This window comes from Beauveria bassiana, assembly GCF_000280675.1.
Source record: "Beauveria bassiana ARSEF 2860 unplaced genomic scaffold BBA_S00006, whole genome shotgun sequence".
NCBI lineage: Eukaryota > Fungi > Ascomycota > Sordariomycetes > Hypocreales > Cordycipitaceae > Beauveria > Beauveria bassiana.
In genome coordinates this window covers 162,041-179,520 of record NW_007930841.1, presented here as the reverse complement: position 1 = coordinate 179,520, position 17,480 = coordinate 162,041, and the positions used below count along the sequence as shown (strand labels likewise).

Here is a 17,480-nt window from a genome sequence, read left to right as displayed (position 1 = left end):
TGTGTGTGCGTAAGTTTGACCTAGAAATTCTGGGCACAGCACTGCTTTGAGACAGACACACAAACTGGAATATGCTGCTTCTGAATTCATGTAGACGTATATATGCAAAATAACTCATGTAAGATTTACATCTATACTGCTTTCGAAGCCCGTGCCTTGTTATCACGGTGCCGCTTTTCCTTTGCCGCCGTCTTTCGCCGCGTCATCCAAGACCGGTTGAGGTCGCGTCTATTCTCCCAGAACCACTGTTGAAAGTCGCTCGTTGCCTGCCCGTCAGGAGCACCAGCACCGTCGTCCGCGCCCTCGTCGTTGTCGTCGTCGTCCTCTTCTTCTTCCTCCTCGGCCTCGGCCATTTCTGCGTCCTCGTCCATCGGAGGGAAGAAGCTGCGCATGCGCGCGGGATGAACCGTGTCGGGGGTCGGTGCAGCGCTACGGATGTTGCGCCATTCGAAATCTTGCTTCGTGTAGGGCGTCATGGGCACAGAAGGCATCCCACTGTCGACAGTGTCCTCTTCTTCCGCTTCCTCGTTGTCGTCTCCGCCAAAGAAGCTAAAGCCACCCTTGTCTGCGCCGGGAGTCGTGGTCCCGTTTTCATCGGGCTTGGGACGCTTATAAAGCGCTTCCAGGGGATGTACAGCTTTGGGTGTAATGGGAGGGGGTGGAATGTCAATCACCAGGGGCTTGGAGGCGGCGTGTTTTGCCGTCTCTGGCGCATGGGTTTCCGTCTCGGAGCTATCGCTGCCCGAATCAGAGGCATCGCTTTCAGAGCTTCCGTCACTGGCATCAACGGCCACCTTTTTCGACTTTGGCCTCTCTGTTTCCTCCGATGGCTCGTCCTCAGATTCCTCCTCGGACGAAGTATCGTCCGAGGAAGTGTCGCTCTCACTAGAGCTCTCATCTTCAGACTCGGGCTCCGGAGACGCCACTTGCTTTTTCTTTGCCTTTTTGGGCTGTGGCTTTGGCACTTCCTTGGCCTTAACAACTTGCACCACATTTCCATCTTCGTCTACCCAACCTTTGCCCTCGATAAATTCTGTCGCAGGTTTGCCCTCAGTCTCGGGAGCAGCCGACCGGAGGAAGCTCATGTATTTTGTAGTCTTTTCGAATTCATGAACCGTAACTTGTCTGGAAGAACCCTTCTTTTTCTTCTTGCTGATGCTGGCATCTTCTTCGGGAAGATTTCGCATCTCGTTGGGGGGCATTCTTGTCTTGAGAAGACACTCCTCCTTTTCGATATACTTTGATCTCGATTGCTTTCGCTTGCCGTCTTTTTCGGTGCTCTTGGTTTCTTTGGAGCTGTCCTTGCTCTTCTTCTTGTTTTTATAGTCGGCGGGCTCCGTCCACCCACGCTTGACTTTGCGGTCGTCAAGCATGACGCCGTCAATGACACCCATTTCGCGCTTGCGCTTCTTCGGTCGCGCCGCATCATCGCTGTCCTTCTGTACCTTTGACTTTTTCCCAGCCTTATCAGCGTCATCCGCCGGGTCGGGCTCGATGCGCTTTTCAGGACGGGCCTTTTCGACGCGCATCTTGCTGCCCTTCAGTACCATGCCATTCAGCTTCTTCTTGATCTTGTCGGCGTCCATCTGCGGCAGCTCAACAAAGCCAAATCGCCTTTCGGGAAATGTTTCGATCGAATGATAGGAAATGTTGCGGGCGTTGGGGAGAGCGGTAGCTGGCACGACGATCTTCAGCAGGTCGGCGTCAAACGGAGTGATGTGCAGGCGAACGTAGCCGTCTTCTGTGGTCTCTGGAGACACGGTGCACGGAGTCTTAGGCTTCGTCGCAGCCTCTGCCGTCATAATCAATATCGGCGTATGAAGCGCAGACTGGAAGGCCCTTTTTTGTCGTCCAGGTCGCTTGGACTTTGGTCCAAGCAGAAGATAAAATTCGATGCCCAGGTCAACTTTTTAGCGGGTCCCTTTTAGCCTTTGACAACCAGCTGGTAGCTGCCAAAACGGTCGCCCAATCCAGTACCCTGGATCAAGGTACCGATCTATTAAGGTATTCTGTGAAGCAACGTGGAAAAGGGAAAAGATGGCCCAGGTGGCCTATAATATACTAGAATTAGTAGAAGTAGTTGAAGCAGTCGAAGCAGTCGAAGCAGTCGAAGCAGTCGAAGCAGTCGAAGCAGTCGAAGCAGTCGAAGCAGTCGAAGCAGTCGAAGCAGTCGAAGTGGTAGAATTAGTAAAATCAGTAGAATCCTTTTTATAAAGCAGAGTTTTAAAGAGTTTGGCGCCAGCAAATTTTCATCGTGTCATAATAATGCTGAGCACCGGCGCACACCAGGACTGTGGTGAAAAAACTTGTTGAAATGGTTGACGCTCATGGGATCTCATCAAAGTAACAGCCCGCAAACTGGAACAACTTGAATCGAGACGTATTTGGAGTGAGGAAGAAAGAAGATACTCTAGATGGACGTTTTCTCTTGGTGAATATTACACTCTGACATACAATATAAGTACAAATACATCCACCATTTTGGAGCGGAGAGGGAAGAGAAAGCCTCTTTACATGTGTCGCATCGCTAATCCGTGAAAAAAAAAAAATTATGCAAATGAGGTGAAAGAGACGGCTCATAGAGAGTCGACCAATCATTTAACCAAATGGCTTGGGAGAGTTGTGGCGGAAGAATGGTTGCGGATTCTGCTCTCGCACATCACCACCGATAGCCTTCCACCATACGTCGCTGCTCCATCGGATAATCCTCTCGGCAGCTCCCTGTGGTGTAGCCGCTGGACGGACATCGAGGTAGAAGACTGGCTCGTCGCTCTCGTCCGCATCGTCAGAGTAGTAGTCAATGACGTATCGAATCTCCTTCTGCTCGCCGTTGACTTCGCGCGAGATATACCAGTCGTGTCGGTCAAAAGGCGGCTCGGTTCTAGAAATTGTTAGGCAAATTTTACACTGAAACGGTTCCGCGGCAAAGACAACGTACCCAAACTTGGACGGATAAATCCAGCCCAGAACCTGGAGCATGGCCGCCTTGGGCGTCATGTCTTTTGGTCTGCCCTGGAATCGGATAAGACTAGGTTCGGGCTCCTTGCCGTCCCAGTTACGATCCATCTCCTCTTCGAAGTGCTCCTCGCCTCGCTTGCACAGCTGCCAGCCCCTGTAGAGACCGCGGTGGAAGCGCTGCTCCCAACCGACGATTTCCGCCCAGGCGCCCTCATTCAGGAAGTTGTGGACAGAGACCATGGACTCGACAGCCGTGATATCCGTGTCCGCGTAGCCTTTGCGCAGTAGCGCATTGTACATTTGCTGAGGGGAGGGATACTCCCACGTGCCATGGCCATCGCCCTTTGGAATGGTCGACTCCTCGCGTGATGTGGGCAGCGCGTGCGTCTGGTTGTGCGCCGGCTTCTGTGACAGGTCGGAGAACATGTAGTTGAGAGGGTTAAGCTGCGACAGGATCGACTTGGGCTCCGAGGCGGTTGCTGCTGGTCTCGACGTGGCCGAAGCAACGGCCGCGGCGCGCTGGTCATGGGGAACGGGGCAGCCGGACGTGGAAGGGAGGGGAGGCGCAGATTTCGTCGCTTCGGTGCCGGGAATCAGCTTATCAAGCGACTTTTTATGCATCGGGCAGCTAGCCTATTGATGAAGGTCGCATTAGCTTTCAAAGTTGGGCGCTTTCATTACTTCGTCGCACACGCGCAGTGCTTACAGGAGGCTCCATGCCAGTCAGGGCTGCCGGGTGACCGCTGGACATATGCCCGGCAGCGGGAATTTGATCAGCCCAGAACCATCCCATCGTGAGGTTCTGTCGTATAACTGGGCAAAAGGTTGAAAATGGATATGCTGCAAATGCGCAGATCAAGATTGGCTGTCCAAAAGGGACAAACAGCGCCACCCTGCGACTAATAAAGGGACGGGGAGAAATTTCTAATCTTATCGCGCCATGACGGCGAGCCCGTGGGGCGTGCCGCGAACCAGGCTGCGGCATCGGGATTGTTAGGAGATGTGTGTCGGACTAGCCCAGGCACTAACAGTCAGCTTTCATGCTTTCTGCTCTTTTTCCTCCGGCTGGGCTTAGTTAGGTTTGCCCCTGCACATGTACCTACGTCACTGACTTGCAAGTGAACGGCTTCAACGGCAATACTCGAAGCTGTCTGCCGGCACACGCCGGAGCCCTCAACATACAACATTTTATGACGCATTGCTACCAGCTCGAGCATGAAAACAACGGCGCATACGAGAATTACGTCGATTAGCCCATAGAGATGAGGGTTGAGCTCCTGCTCGGCAGGTTCACTGCCCGGTCGGGTTTTCGACAAGCACAGGGCTTCAAACCGACGTCATTTATTCGGCTGCAATGCGCGCGTCGACTGCACACGCCGCGCCAGATACCGTGGCGCGGCGGCAGCAAAAGCAGGGGCAGCGGCAGCTCGACACTGCGCGCGTCGGCCGGCGCGGCTGCCATTGGCACGGCGACCTTTGTCGAGCTCGCGCGCAAGGATAATGGCGGTACCAATGAGACGGGCGAGCTCCGCATGCTGGAGCTGTCGCGAGAGGAGATTCGCAAGACGATAGATGATGACGACCGGGGGATATCGCGGCTGATGCACAAGGTGCTGCTGTTCATCGACTTTTACATCTGGGAGCCCATCTTCACCGGCGTGCGGTTCCTTCACCTCGTCGCCATCTTCGTACCGGTCATCGTGTCTGTGCCCATGATGTGGCTCGGACGCCGCCTCCCGGAGCGCGACGATGAGCGCCAGGGCACGCTCTGGTGGTACAGCTTCCTGGTCAAGGCCATGGAGCTGGCGGGCCCGGCCTTTATCAAGCTCGGCCAGTGGGCGGCGTCGCGGTCCGACATCTTCCCCAACGAGCTTTGCGACACAATGTCCAAGCTGCACTCCAACGCGCCCGCCCACTCGATGCGGGTGACGAGGGCGACGGTCGAAGAGGCCTTTGGCGGCCGTCCGTTTGAGGAGATATTTGACGAGTTTGACGAGAAGCCCCTCGGCGTCGGCGCAATTGCGCAGGTATACAAGGCCAAGCTGAAGCCGGACCTGGCCTCGCCGGCCGACTCGGACATTGCCAAAGACAAGCACATGGCGGACAATGTCAAGCATCATGTCAAGACGGTGCTCCTGAGCTCACCTAGCCGCGTGCCCTCGACATATGTCGCTATCAAGGTGCTTCATCCCCATGTTGAGCGAACAGTTAGACGCGACTTGCGCATCATGGGGTTCTTTGCATCCATGCTGAATGCCATCCCGACCATGGAGTGGCTATCATTACCCGGCGAGGTGGAGCAGTTTGGCGAGATGATGAAGCTGCAGCTTGATCTACGTATCGAGGCGGCAAACCTGGCCACCTTTCGACAAAACTTCAAGGACCGGTCCACGGCCTGGTTCCCTTATCCTTACACCGACTTTACGACTCGCAACGTGCTGATTGAGGAGTTTGCCCAAGGCATTCCTCTCGCCGACTTTATGGAAAATGGCGGCGGCGTGTTCCAGCACGACATTGCCGACGAGGGCCTGGATGCCTTTCTGCGCATGCTGCTCCTCGACAACTTTGTCCACGCCGACCTGCACCCGGGCAACATCATGGTGCGATTCTACCGCTCGGCCAAGCCCGAGCTGCCCGAGCTGCCGCCCATGCGGCACGCGCCCGACGCGCCGCCGCCCGGCGTGGACCCATCCGACGTGACCGAGGAGGTGCTCGAGCGCCTGCGGCCGTACCGCGCCGACCGCGACGCCTGGCAGGCGGAGCTGGCCAAGATTGACGCCGAGGGCTTCCGGCCGCAGCTCGTCTTCATCGACACGGGCCTCGTCACGGAGCTCAACGCCACGAACCGCAAAAACTTTTTGGATCTCTTCCGCGCCGTCGCCGAGTTTGACGGCTACAAGGCCGGCCACCTCATGTGCGAGCGCTGCCGCCAGCCCGACGCCGTGCTCGACAAGGAGGTCTTTGCGCTCAAGATGCAGCACCTGGTCCTCAGCGTCAAGAGCCGCACACTCGCCCTCGGCAACGTCAAGATTGGCGACATTTTGCAGCAGGTGCTCGCCATGGTCCGCGGCCACCACGTCCGCCTCGAGGGCGACTTTGTCAACGTCGTCATCAGCATCCTGCTGCTCGAGGGCATCGGCCGCAGCCTAAACCCCGACGTCGACCTGCTGAGCAGCTCCCTCCCCATCCTGCGCCAGCTCAGTACGCAAGGCGCGGGTGGTGGCGGTGATTTTTCCATGATCCTATTGTGGGTTGGTTTGGAGACGAGAAAGTTTCTGCAGGCAAGCATTGAAGATGTGAGTTTCTTTTCCTGCTCCCTTGATTGCAAAGTTTAGCACACCACTAACAACGGCCAGGTCGAACGATGTGTCAAATACGATCTTTTGTCTCCAAATGTTTAGACATACAGCTGTCAAGACAATTCCATTTATTAGATTTTTCAAGTGTAGCATAGAATCTCTTCTATTCAAAAACGACGAAACTATTAATGATCCACACGTTTTAACATGTTTTGTCTCAGACCAGTTCGTTAAAACTACCCCGCGCAACGACTTTCTTCGATCCAAGAATCTTCAGCCCTCAATCGTCCATGTTTAATTACCGTTGAATGCGACCACATTGCAGTGAAAAAATCAACCTGATATGTATCTTTATATAGAAATCTATGTTCAAAGCGGGCTCTGCCAACCAGAAAGCTACCAGTAACTTGCTCTTGCCATGAGACACCAGAGCAACCATGGACTCCGTAATCCCAAGAAAAACCACACCATGCATAGGCTAGAAAAAGTAAGGCCGTGACAGTAAAACGAGATTGTAACAAGTATCAATGACATAGTTATCTCCGTTCGGTTAGTGAAAGCACCCTTAGTCGGTGCTCGCGCTCAAGTCCATGGACTTTTCCCACAAGTTTCTCAGTAACGTGGTGGTGCCATCAGCCTCCTCCGTCGCGCTGGAACCGCTCAACCTCTCACTCAGACGCGCAGCGTCGTCGCCATCGTAGCTAGAGCCGGCACCGCTGCTCCGTATAGTCGCCACTCTTCGCGAGGCTGCGGCCTGTCTCGGGTCTGGCATACTTACATTACGCATATGTCGAGCGGGTGCTTCAGGTGCTGTCCTTCTGCCGTTGGCGAGAGGCGTGCCAGGACGAGGTATGCGCTTACTCCTTTCAATGTCAGGCAAGCGGCTGAGCCGGTTGAGCGAGCGGGCAATAGGATTCTGACACCTCCGCACCACAAGATATTCCATACCGGTCCGTTCCATCAGCCTGTTGACACGTGGATCACGGCTACTGGCACCGTCGTAGCCTGTACCGGTAATGCCGATTAAAGGCCCGACAACGCCGCCTACAGCGCCTACAGCTTGCCCAGGCTCAAGTGCAGAGCTTTGGCGCTGCAGGTTCAGCTTTTGTTGTGTGCGCGATGTCTCTGCTCTTGGAGCGGTACTGCGTCCCACGGATTTTGGGACGAGGGCGCTATCATCAATCTCGGAAATGAGTTGCCTCGAGCCGTTTTGCGATAGGCTTGAAAACGATTGAACTCGTGGAGATATCGGTGGCAACTGCCTCGAGCTGCCTTGGGGGTTATAGAACGAGCCTTCGCTAACAATGCCGGATCCAGGAGTCTCGACAAATCTCGATATCAGCCCATCCTGGTTGGCAGACGCCGAGAGAGATCCGTTGGCACCATCGGATTCCGGAGAATGGCGCGGTAGATTGGCCTGCGCCATTTGGGTTGCCATCTGTGTGGTTGCGCCCTGGGACGTGGTGCGCTTCAGTACGCGAGACGTGAGGTATTCTTTTTGACGTAGGCGCTGTTGCTCAGAAGGGGAAGTGGTTGTAGGCGGCTGCACAGGCTCACTAGGTGTTTGCGGCCTCGAATTGGCGTTGGACGCGGGATTGCGCTGCAAAGATGATTGCCCGCTGCTGATAATAGAACCCTTTCGTGACATGTGCGGCGAATTGGAACCGCTCGCATCAACCCATTCGTCTTCCGGGTCATCCACGCCAATGTTGAAAGTCACTTGCGATTTAGTTGGCTTGTGCTTGTGCACGGCAGTGCTGCTTGTATTGCGATGCAGCTTCTCCGAAGAACGGTTGCGCTTAGATACTTCAATGCTAGACCGATTACGCTTGAGGCTAGACTGTGAAGTGCTTTTGGGAAGATTGGCCGAGGAGCTGTCGTGCGATAGCTTGGCTTCGCTGTTGACACGACGGTGATAATTTGGGCGACGGTTGGTCTCGCGATCGCCGGGAGAGGTTGTGCGCCTGGTCAGTCTGGGAGCGGCCTGACCATGCTGTTGCGTCTTTGTATGCAGGACCTTGGCGGAGGGGACGCGGGCATGAAGCCGACCACCGACATGGTGCTGCTTTTGGTGCTGCGACTTATGGCGCTGTTGATGCGGCGCAGCTGCAGAAACGTCGGTGTGGGCGTCGGCGTCGCGATGCTTTGATTGGCCACCGGGTGCTACAGATGCGCTGTCCCCGTCTCTTTCTCGCGCCATGGTTCGTTGAACAGGCTGCGCTGACAGCACAGCGAGGAGGCGTCGACAGGGTTATTCGGTTGGATGGCGAGCGGCGAAGAGGGGGGTACCGAAAATTGTCTGCGGGTGCAGGAAAACGTGGACCAAACAGGATACTGCGATGTCGGGGTGGTCAAAGGCAGCTCGATGCAACGCTGAACAAGAGGGCTGCGGTAGTACTCCGTAGTGAGACACGGACCGTGGTGGTGAAGAAGAAGGGAGCAGAAGACGGTGATGGGACGCTGCCCTGTATAGGTATGCGTCACTGGGCAGGCGGCGGGCGCTATGTAACGGCTGCACCGAGTACCGTGCCAATTCACCAATTGGCGGGGAACTGGCGGGCAGGCGGTGAACGGCTCTCCAGATAATCGATGCGTCGCGGCTGAGCGATGTTGCGTCTTGCGATTGTCGATGAGGATGGTGAATTGACGAGGTGCAAGGCAGTGAGCAGAGTTGAGTGAGGCCCAGGTGAAGTCCGGGTCTGGAAAGGGCTAACGAGGTCTGGTTAGGCGGGGCCACGACAAGGCCTGGCCTGGTTGGTGATCACTGATGGCGCCGTCGTAGACAATGGGCGCCTTGATATCTTGAATATCTGACGACCTCATGGAATACGACAAATGAGTGGCCATCTAGGTCGCTCAAAGTTGCACAAAATAACCCGTGACGATGCTGTGTAATATGATTATCGTTTCCAAGTACGACAACCTTTTGCTTGGGACCGATTCAAGGGCTGCTTGACTGCTCCCCAGCAACTTGCGCTTGACTTCAAACTGTTTTCACGAACACCCATATTTGCAATGCTAAGAGGAATAAAAAAAAGGAAAAAGCACAGATGGGTGGCAGTCTATCAAGCACAGCCCGAGACAAACCATCGTTCTCGAACCACACCGACTTACAGCAACACTTATCACGTGCCCCACTTTGGCCGCAAGATGGTTTTCGGTCGCCCATCTTGCAGCGTCGTGCATCATCATCACCTACTACCGTCCCGTCTTGCATCATCACCTACTACCGTCCCATCTTGCAATCTTTGAATCGTCGCGCTTCCACCAATCATCTGTAAATTTCATCGTCTGCAAAGATAAGATGTCTGGTCTAGCCGAGATGGAGACTGAGAGGGAGCTGTACCAAGAACAGGTGCGTTGCCAAAAAAACCACCACTGCCTTGACTACCTGGCTAACCATTCTTTTAGCTTGACCTTGTCCTTGCGCAGCTACGCGATGACCCCGATAATGCTGAACTCAAAGCGCTTGAACAAGAGTTGAAGGACTTTGTCAATCTTCTCAACGAGAACATTTCAGAACTAAAGCCGAAACAGGCCCCCAAGCCAACCTCCAAGCAACCCTCGCCCCAAACCGAACCCGAAAAATGGTCGCGTGAAAACCACCCCGCCTTCAAAAAGACTGCGCCCCCGCCGCCCGAGGACAAGGACGACACACCTGTGACCTACCAAGTCAACGATACCGTCATGGCCAAGTGGGTATCGGGCGACAAGGGCTTTTATCCAGCCAAGATTACTTCGATTACCGGATCCGCCGCAAGCCCCGTCTACGTCGTCAAGTTCAAGAGCTACGACTACACGGAAACATTGCGTTCGCGTGACATCAGACCTGTCTCGAATAAGAGAAAGGCCGAAGCGCCACCTCCGCCGCCCACGGCTTCGGCTTCGGCCTCGGCCGGGCCAACACCACCTGGCCTGGTCTCCTCTGCGGGCGCGACTACATACCCCAATGCCCACAAAGATGGCGATGCAGAAGCCAAACCGCCGAAGCCCAAGAAAATCAAGGCGAAGAAGGAACTTGAAGCCGGAAAGAATAAATGGCAGGATTTCAACTCCAAATCGAAATTTGCAAAGACGCAGAAGAAGGATAGCATGTTCCGGACGCCAGATGGTATCCATGGTAGAGGTGCGTTTCAATGACTTTCGTTCTCGTTCTGTGTCAAATAATACTGACTTTGTTATCCTCTAGTTGGCTTCACTGGATCTGGCCAAGCAATGCGCAAAGATCCAAGCCGAAATCGCCACGTCTATCAAGTGAACGAGGATTTAGACTAATGATCTGGTGCTCGCAGCAAAACAATCTTCTTTTTCGACGATGAGCATGTTTCGGCGTTTCGGAATGGGAAGGACTCTCGAATGATGCTTTATGCAGCGAACTTTTGTTGTCACGGTAACCAGGCTCCCTGTTCTATTACTGCGGAGGCTAACTGCCATTCTGGCTCATCTTTCAGACTACTTCCTCACGAGTATGTGGAGGTTTTGAGTGAGTTACTGGATATGAACGCCCTTAATACGCCTGACCATATTCTTGGGAACAAACCCAAGGTACATATTTTACATGATAGTACATAGCCTGCCTGCCCTGCCAATTTGAAACACCAGTCACTGTTTAACGCTCCTGCATCTCGATTTTCGGCACAATGCTTTTGGCAATGTTCAAGAAGGCGGCAGCTCGTTCGCTCTCTGGTTCCGCGACCACTGTCGGCTTGCCTTTCTCTGCATCGTCTCCTATACTGGGGTGTAGCGGTATGTCGCCGAGAAACTCGATGCTGTGCTCGGAACACATCTTTTCGACCCTCTCATTCGATCCAAATACGTGCGTCCCCTCATTGCAATGCGGGCATGTGAATAGTGACATGTTTTGTACAAGCCCAAGAATGTCCACGTTGACAGTCTTGAACATATTAATACCTTTGACGGCATCTTTTGTAGCTAGAGTATGTGGTGTTGTAACAATGACGGAACCTGTGCCCGACATTAGCATACATGCCTCGAGTGGAGTGCCTGGAAAAGTTCACCATCAAGTATGACCTGCTGTGTTATTGTAAGTTGTGTGTCACCTGTTCCAGGCGGCAAATCCAGAACGAGCACATCCAAGCCACCCCATTCGACTTCGTGCAGGAGCTGTTGTATTGCTTTCATGACCATAGGCCCGCGCCACACAACGGGCGCTGATTCTCCGACAAGATAGCCCATTGACATGGTTTTGACACCATAGTTTGTCAAGGGAACAAGCTGATTATCTAAAATTGTAAGCAATGTATCTTGGCCAATGAATGCTCTGCGCGCACTTTTAGAGAGCCTGGGTTCGCCAGATAAGTCGAATAATGTCGGGATTGACGGCCCAAAAATGTCTGCATCCAAGATACCAGCTCTGAATCCCAGTTTTGCAAATGCCAACGACAAATTGGCTACGATTGTTAACGGATGGAGTGATGAGGTTCCAAGAGCTTGGTCTTTACCTGCTACTGTGCTCTTTCCGACACCTCCCTTTGCAGAAGACACAGCAATGACCTTGTCCACTCCTGTAATCTTGCGCTTCTGCGGCTTCTTCGGCCAGTGTGGAGGTGTCCCGGCTCGTGGCAAACCCTATGAATGTAAGAAAACCAATCTGCAATAAAAGAAGAAGATATTTTCGCCCACCAAAGGATTCTCATGGGCCAAGGCGCCGACCGCACGAAACAGACGGCTTGCTGTTGGCCTCATGGTGGCAAAAGGACGCTGATATAGTCTACGTATACGTTATTTTTTTTCCTTGCTTGAATTGTGAAAATTTTCTGCCAAAGTGAGCTCTGAGCCACTGAAATTCGACGCGGCTCCTGCAAGTAGAATACCATGAACTTGTCAACGACAATCAATAATGCGAAATGAAATGAGCTATGGACCGTTCACAGAGTCGCGCGCTGAAGGGCCACCTGAGAGGCCACTAACAGCAGCGCTGCTATTTTGCCAGCGCTGACCGCCTAAAAGTTGAAGCGTCTGGGCAGAAAATTCCAAGCGTGGGGCGAACCAGGACCAAGCTTTCATCTTGAAATTGATCGCAAAGTCCGCAGAGATGGGTAAGCCGACGAGGCGTGCAAAGTTGTTCGAAAAATTCGACGAGCATATTGAAAAAGGTATTAGAGCTTTTCTTCTGGGAAAATTTCAACTGCAGATCTAACTTTGAGCAGATCATGACCCAGAGGCCGAGCATGTAGCAGCCAGCGATAGTGACGATAGCAGCGACAACGAAAATGCTGGCACAGAGCACTATGTCGATGTCGGAAAGAGCAAACTACGCCAAAAAGGAGAAAACTCTCTCGGACCGCAATACAGAGGCTCAAAAGTGAGCCGCAATGCGCTAGAACAGCAGAGCTCGGACGAGGAGGATGAAGGTGAAGATGATGATGAGGAATACGACGACCCCGAAACAGCGGATCTCGAGGCCGATACAGCGGAGGCTAGCGATTCAGAAATAAGCAGCGATGATGCGCTCGGCGAATCGGACAACGAGAAGCTCAGCAAATTTGTCTTTCGCGGTAGCTCCAATCCAAGAAAGCCCAGGAGTAACCGTGCCACCGCCGCAGACTACATGTCAGACTCTGACGAGGAGGGTACTGATCTCGACCTCGAAGAGGATGACGACGAAGACGAGGACATCGACGACGGATTGGAGGCCTTAATAGATGGCGAGGCTGAGGAAAGTGATGAGGGAGAGGATGAAGACGAGGAGGACGACGATGATGATGAAGAAGATGAAGAAGAAGAAGATGATGATGATGGGGATGAAGAGGACGAGAAGGACGACAAAGCTTCGAAAGCCAAACCAGGCATGAGCGACCGATCACCAAACGCCGACATCGAGAAAGGCGCAGCAATTCAAAAACAACGGAAACTTTACGATGGTTTACTGAATCTACGCATCCGCTTACAAAAAGCGCTCGTGGCAGCCAACACATTTAGCGCATTGGAGGAAGAGCAAGAAGAGGAAGGAACCGCCGAATCCTACGACACAGCCGAAGCTACTGCTCTCAGTCTACTAAATACGATCAGCAGCCTGCGAGAAAATTGTGGCGCGCCAGTCGTGTCAGGAACCAAGAGAAAGCGCGACTATGAGGCGTCATCAACGAGTGCCGAAATCTGGGAACAATTACAAGAGGAGGATAGGTGCGCACTCAAGTTTCGCGAAAAATGTCTGGAGAAATGGTCCCGCAAAGTGCAAAGCGTCAACGTGACAGCACCCAAGGCTTTCGGCTCGCGAAACAAGACGCTCGTCGACTCCCTTCAAGACCAGCTCAACGATCCAGAGAAGCGTCTAGCGAAGCGCACACGCGTGCCGCGCTCGTGCGCCCCCGCGCAGCACGCCAAGAAGATGGCCGAGGACAAGACCATCTTTGACGACGCCGACTTTTACCAGCTGCTGCTCAAGGAGCTAGTGGAGCAGCGCACAGTGGACTCGTCGTCCAACCAGACGAGCGCAGTGCCGTCGGTCGTCTTGACGGCGACGCGCGAGAACAGGACGCGCAAGGTCGTAGACCGAAAAGCCAGCAAGGGCCGTAAGATGCGCTTCACCGTCCACGAGAAGTTGCAGAATTTCATGGCGCCCGAGGACCGGCGGCAGTGGGAGCAGAGCGCGATTGATCGTCTCTTCAGCACGCTCTTTGGGCGCAAGCTGGAGCTCAATGAGGACGAGGCGGACGAGGACGAGGACATGGTTGACGTTGCGGACGCCAACTTTAAGTTGTTTGCGTAACGCGATGCCTAGATGGCGGGCTACAGGCGCAGCGATTGACCAATTTCATTTTCGGAACATGTAGCAAAATTCTCGGGGTTATCGGGACACATCGGTAGATGTACATTTCTTTCTTTTTTTGCATTGAGGTGTCGGAATACTTGGAATAGAAAGAAAAGACATAAACATTGTAAACATTTGTTCAAGGAATCCGATGTTCCGCTGAGAGTGACGTGCTTCCGCAGAATGCAGTGCTGGTCGCAGCGTTGACGGTATGATGCGGAAATTTGTGGGGCATGGTTCCTGGATTCAGTGGGCGGCTTTCGTCGGTCCTGGGGCGGGGTGCGGGAGCATTCCGTCGAGAACAAACCCCGCTACAACGGCAACGTCAGATACCCCCTTTTGGCCATGCAGCCGCGGGGTTGCATTAAGTGTAGGTTTTGGCTCCCTGGGAATGCGATTTACATTGCATCTGCTATTAGTAATTACATTGCAATGGGACGCTCGCGGTCACCGCGCATTTTCAAGACCCGATTATGCTCTCTCACGCTTTCGCGACTCGAATTTGCCTTTTTCCCTACAGAGAATCTGTCTCTGCTATAAGCGGTTTGGCAGGGAATATCCCCCATTGTCAACATGTTCTGTGGTGCTGCGCTTTCTAATGTAAGCCGTCGCAGCTTTAAGCGCCCAGCCGCCACGAAACTTTGGGAAACTGTCACAAGTATAAGACTTGTATGGTAATCTCCGCACTCCCATGTGTTCTTTTACTTCACCCCATCATCATAAATATCGTCGCGCTTCACCGTCGTTTCTCGGCATTGATGTATCAGCGCGGGCGATGCTAAAAACTCTCCTCACCAGCAGTGCTGTAAGCCTAAGGCGCAAGCTGCCGCTTACGGCCGCTTTAATAAAGTTCCCCTGGTACGGAGTAGACAAAGATCTAAACCAGCTCAATGGAAAGATGGTGTATCTCTTTATTGCTCTGTATCAGAAGAAACCACAGAAGCCAAATTACAGGTCTACTTCAAGGGCCTTAAACTTGAGCAAGGGTACTTGAGTGGCTCGGCTTAGAGGGCGGCGCGGGGCCGTCACCGCAGTGGGTACATCTATCGGTATGGCCAAATGGGGGTGGCCGGCCTTGAGCTCTAACAAACTGCGTGTGGAGGAGGGGCATCTGGCATCGTTCCGCTTCCAGTTCCTTTTTCCCATTTTTAAGCCGCAGCAAAAAAAAAAGACTGGACATGTTTAAATCCTTTCATCAATTTCGCACTCTTGTCGGTTCTTCATCTCTCAGATTATTCACACGCAACATCACAATGACTGCTACCACGTCTTGGGTGCCCGCCGACGCCAAGGGCGACTTCACCATCCACAACCTGCCGTTTGGCATCTTCTCTACCGGCTCCGACGCGCCCCGCCCCGGCGTCAGAATCGGCGACAGCATCGTCGACCTCAAGGCCCTCTCCAGCGACCCGGCCGCCGCCAAGCTCAAGACCATTCAGGGAGCGGCGGCAAGCTTTGCGCAGCCGACGCTCAACGCGTTTGCGGAGTCGGGCCGGGCCGCCCACAGGGAAGTCCGCGCGGAGCTGCAGGCGATTCTCGGCGAGGGCGGCGACGCGCTGCTCAAGAGCAACGATGCGCTGAAGCAAAAGGTGCTGGTGCCCGCCAGCCAGGCCAAGATGCACCTCCCGATGCAGATTGGCGACTACACGGACTTTTACGCCGGCTACAACCACGCCTTCAAGGTCGGCGTGCTCTTTCGCGGGCCGGACAATGCGCTGCAGCCCAACTACACGCACATCCCGGTGGGCTACCACGGCCGGTCGTCCAGCATAGTCGTCTCGGGCACGCCGATCCAGCGACCGCGCGGCCAGATTCTGACCAACCCGACGGCGCCCGTGAAAGAGCCCATCACCAGCGCCTGCAAGCGCCTCGACTACGAGCTCGAGCTCGGCTGCTTCATCAGCAGATCCACCAAGATGGGCGACGCCGTCGACGTCAACGAGGCTGACGAGTACATTTTCGGCTACGTGCTGCTCAACGACTGGAGTGCGCGTGATATCCAGGCGTGGGAGTACGTTCCTCTGGGGCCCTTCAACGGCAAGAACTTTGGCACCACCATCAGCCCCTGGATCGTGACTGGCGACGCGCTGGAGCCTTTCCGTGCCGAGGCGCTGGAGAACAAGACCAAGATTCAGCCGTACCTGCAGGAGTCGCAGAAGAAGAATGTCTATGACATCAAGCTGCAGATTACCATCAACAGTAAGCCGGCGTGGAAAAAGGGACCAAAATATCATGGCGGCATAAATTTGGCTAACTAGACCCCTGTACAGCTGACGGAAAGACTGACGGAAACATCATCTCCGAGACCAGTGCCAAGAACCTGTTGTGGTCGTTCCCGCAGATGGTTGCGCACCACACGTACGGCGGCTGCAACTTGCGGGCAGGCGACTTTTTGGGCTCTGGCACCATCAGCGGCACGGAGCTAAAAGAGCGCGGTAGCTTGCTGGAGATGACTGAGGGTGGCAAGCAGGACTTTGAGATCGGGCAGGGCAAGGTGCGCCGGTTCCTCGAGGACGGCGACAGCGTGGTCATGTACGGTTACTGCGAAAAGGATGGCGTGCGCGTGGGCTTTGGCGACTGCGAGGGCAGCATCCTGCCGGCCAAGGCGCTGTAGATGTCAATAGACTGGGGGGGTTTATTAAAAATAGAGCTTTTGCTGAAAAATGGAAGGATGAGTGAATAACTGGTAGAAGATGCAAAAAAGAAATGCAAATCAAGTCAACCAATGAATGTGAAATATTCGGCCCTGGCCCATGGCATGCCTTGTCTGGTAGCAAAAAAAAGGTCCGCGCGCACCAACACCACCAACACGAGGAGGCGCACCCCACAGCGGGGAGAGCCCTGTAAAGGAGAGCTACAGTGGAGAGTCACGGGAGTGTAATAAATTTGAGCTGACGGTAATGGAGTCAGCCGCGCGGATGGTTGGAAACTTGATAATGCCACCACGGCCCCGGCTGCATATGTGACATGGATCACGGAGACGAGACGAGAGACAACAGCGTTTTCGGATGGCGCAGATGAGAGTATCAAAACCATTCGGATGAATGGATGCTTTCCGAATCCTGTCTCAGTCCCACGCCTCACAGTGGCGCAAGGCTTCCGCTACTTGGGCCGCTCTGTGGCCGCTGCTTGAGACAAGGCAGTAAACAATAATGGCTCGAACGGTGATACCGGGATACGATGCTGAAAGTTCTTTTGCTTCGCAGCTCACTCACTGCCTCTGGTCGTACGTAATGCTGGCTTTGCACCAGGCTCCAAAGTCAAAATAAAAAAAAAAGAGTCCAAAAGCTCACCCGCGATTCCGGTCACGTGTGGCGAATTGTCCCGGGAGCGGGCTCTGGGGGCCAAAGGGAGGGTGCGAAAGCGGTGCGGCGACCTGTGCCCAGGCAGTCTCTCTGTCGTCGCCCTTTGTCTTTTTTATTTTATTTTATTTGTATTCTTTTCTTGAC

General features: G+C 54.0%; 8 protein-coding genes across 8 annotated transcripts; 4 read left to right on the top strand and 4 right to left on the bottom strand.

Moving 5' to 3' along the window:
- Nucleotides 1–131: 131 nt before the first annotated feature.
- Nucleotides 132–1,802, bottom strand: BBA_02810 (suppressor protein SRP40; the record flags this gene model as incomplete). Its single annotated transcript, XM_008597907.1, has 1 exon — nt 132–1,802. One exon carries the CDS (start codon nt 1,800–1,802, stop codon nt 132–134), a length of 1,671 nt encoding a protein of 556 aa, XP_008596129.1.
- Nucleotides 1,803–2,598: 796 nt separating this feature from the next.
- Nucleotides 2,599–3,751, bottom strand: BBA_02809 (cytochrome c/c1 heme lyase; the record flags this gene model as incomplete). Its single annotated transcript, XM_008597906.1, has 3 exons — nt 2,599–2,881; nt 2,939–3,591; nt 3,665–3,751. 3 exons carry the CDS (start codon nt 3,749–3,751, stop codon nt 2,599–2,601), a joined length of 1,023 nt encoding a protein of 340 aa, XP_008596128.1.
- A 469-nt stretch (nt 3,752–4,220) lies between these two features.
- On the top strand, nt 4,221–6,359 carry BBA_02808 (ABC1 family protein; the record flags this gene model as incomplete). Its single annotated transcript, XM_008597905.1, has 2 exons — nt 4,221–6,254; nt 6,315–6,359. The coding sequence occupies 2 exons, from the start codon at nt 4,221–4,223 to the stop codon at nt 6,357–6,359; spliced, it is 2,079 nt and encodes a 692-aa protein (XP_008596127.1).
- Nucleotides 6,360–6,822: 463 nt separating this feature from the next.
- Nucleotides 6,823–8,457, bottom strand: BBA_02807 (uncharacterized protein; the record flags this gene model as incomplete). The annotated part of the gene is made up of 1 exon (XM_008597904.1): nt 6,823–8,457. The coding sequence occupies one exon, from the start codon at nt 8,455–8,457 to the stop codon at nt 6,823–6,825; it is 1,635 nt and encodes a 544-aa protein (XP_008596126.1).
- A 1,104-nt stretch (nt 8,458–9,561) lies between these two features.
- BBA_02806 (splicing factor Spf30) lies at nt 9,562–10,532 on the top strand (the record flags this gene model as incomplete). The annotated part of the gene is made up of 3 exons (XM_008597903.1): nt 9,562–9,612; nt 9,669–10,383; nt 10,447–10,532. The coding sequence occupies 3 exons, from the start codon at nt 9,562–9,564 to the stop codon at nt 10,530–10,532; spliced, it is 852 nt and encodes a 283-aa protein (XP_008596125.1).
- A 334-nt stretch (nt 10,533–10,866) lies between these two features.
- BBA_02805 (nucleotide binding protein) lies at nt 10,867–11,963 on the bottom strand (the record flags this gene model as incomplete). The annotated part of the gene is made up of 5 exons (XM_008597902.1): nt 10,867–11,222; nt 11,276–11,500; nt 11,549–11,668; nt 11,720–11,846; nt 11,901–11,963. 5 exons carry the CDS (start codon nt 11,961–11,963, stop codon nt 10,867–10,869), a joined length of 891 nt encoding a protein of 296 aa, XP_008596124.1.
- A 349-nt stretch (nt 11,964–12,312) lies between these two features.
- Nucleotides 12,313–13,989, top strand: BBA_02804 (TRAUB domain-containing protein; the record flags this gene model as incomplete). Its single annotated transcript, XM_008597901.1, has 2 exons — nt 12,313–12,373; nt 12,428–13,989. 2 exons carry the CDS (start codon nt 12,313–12,315, stop codon nt 13,987–13,989), a joined length of 1,623 nt encoding a protein of 540 aa, XP_008596123.1.
- A 1,295-nt stretch (nt 13,990–15,284) lies between these two features.
- BBA_02803 (fumarylacetoacetase-like protein) lies at nt 15,285–16,645 on the top strand (the record flags this gene model as incomplete). The annotated part of the gene is made up of 2 exons (XM_008597900.1): nt 15,285–16,230; nt 16,302–16,645. 2 exons carry the CDS (start codon nt 15,285–15,287, stop codon nt 16,643–16,645), a joined length of 1,290 nt encoding a protein of 429 aa, XP_008596122.1.
- Between the last annotated feature and the right edge of the window lie 835 nt (nt 16,646–17,480).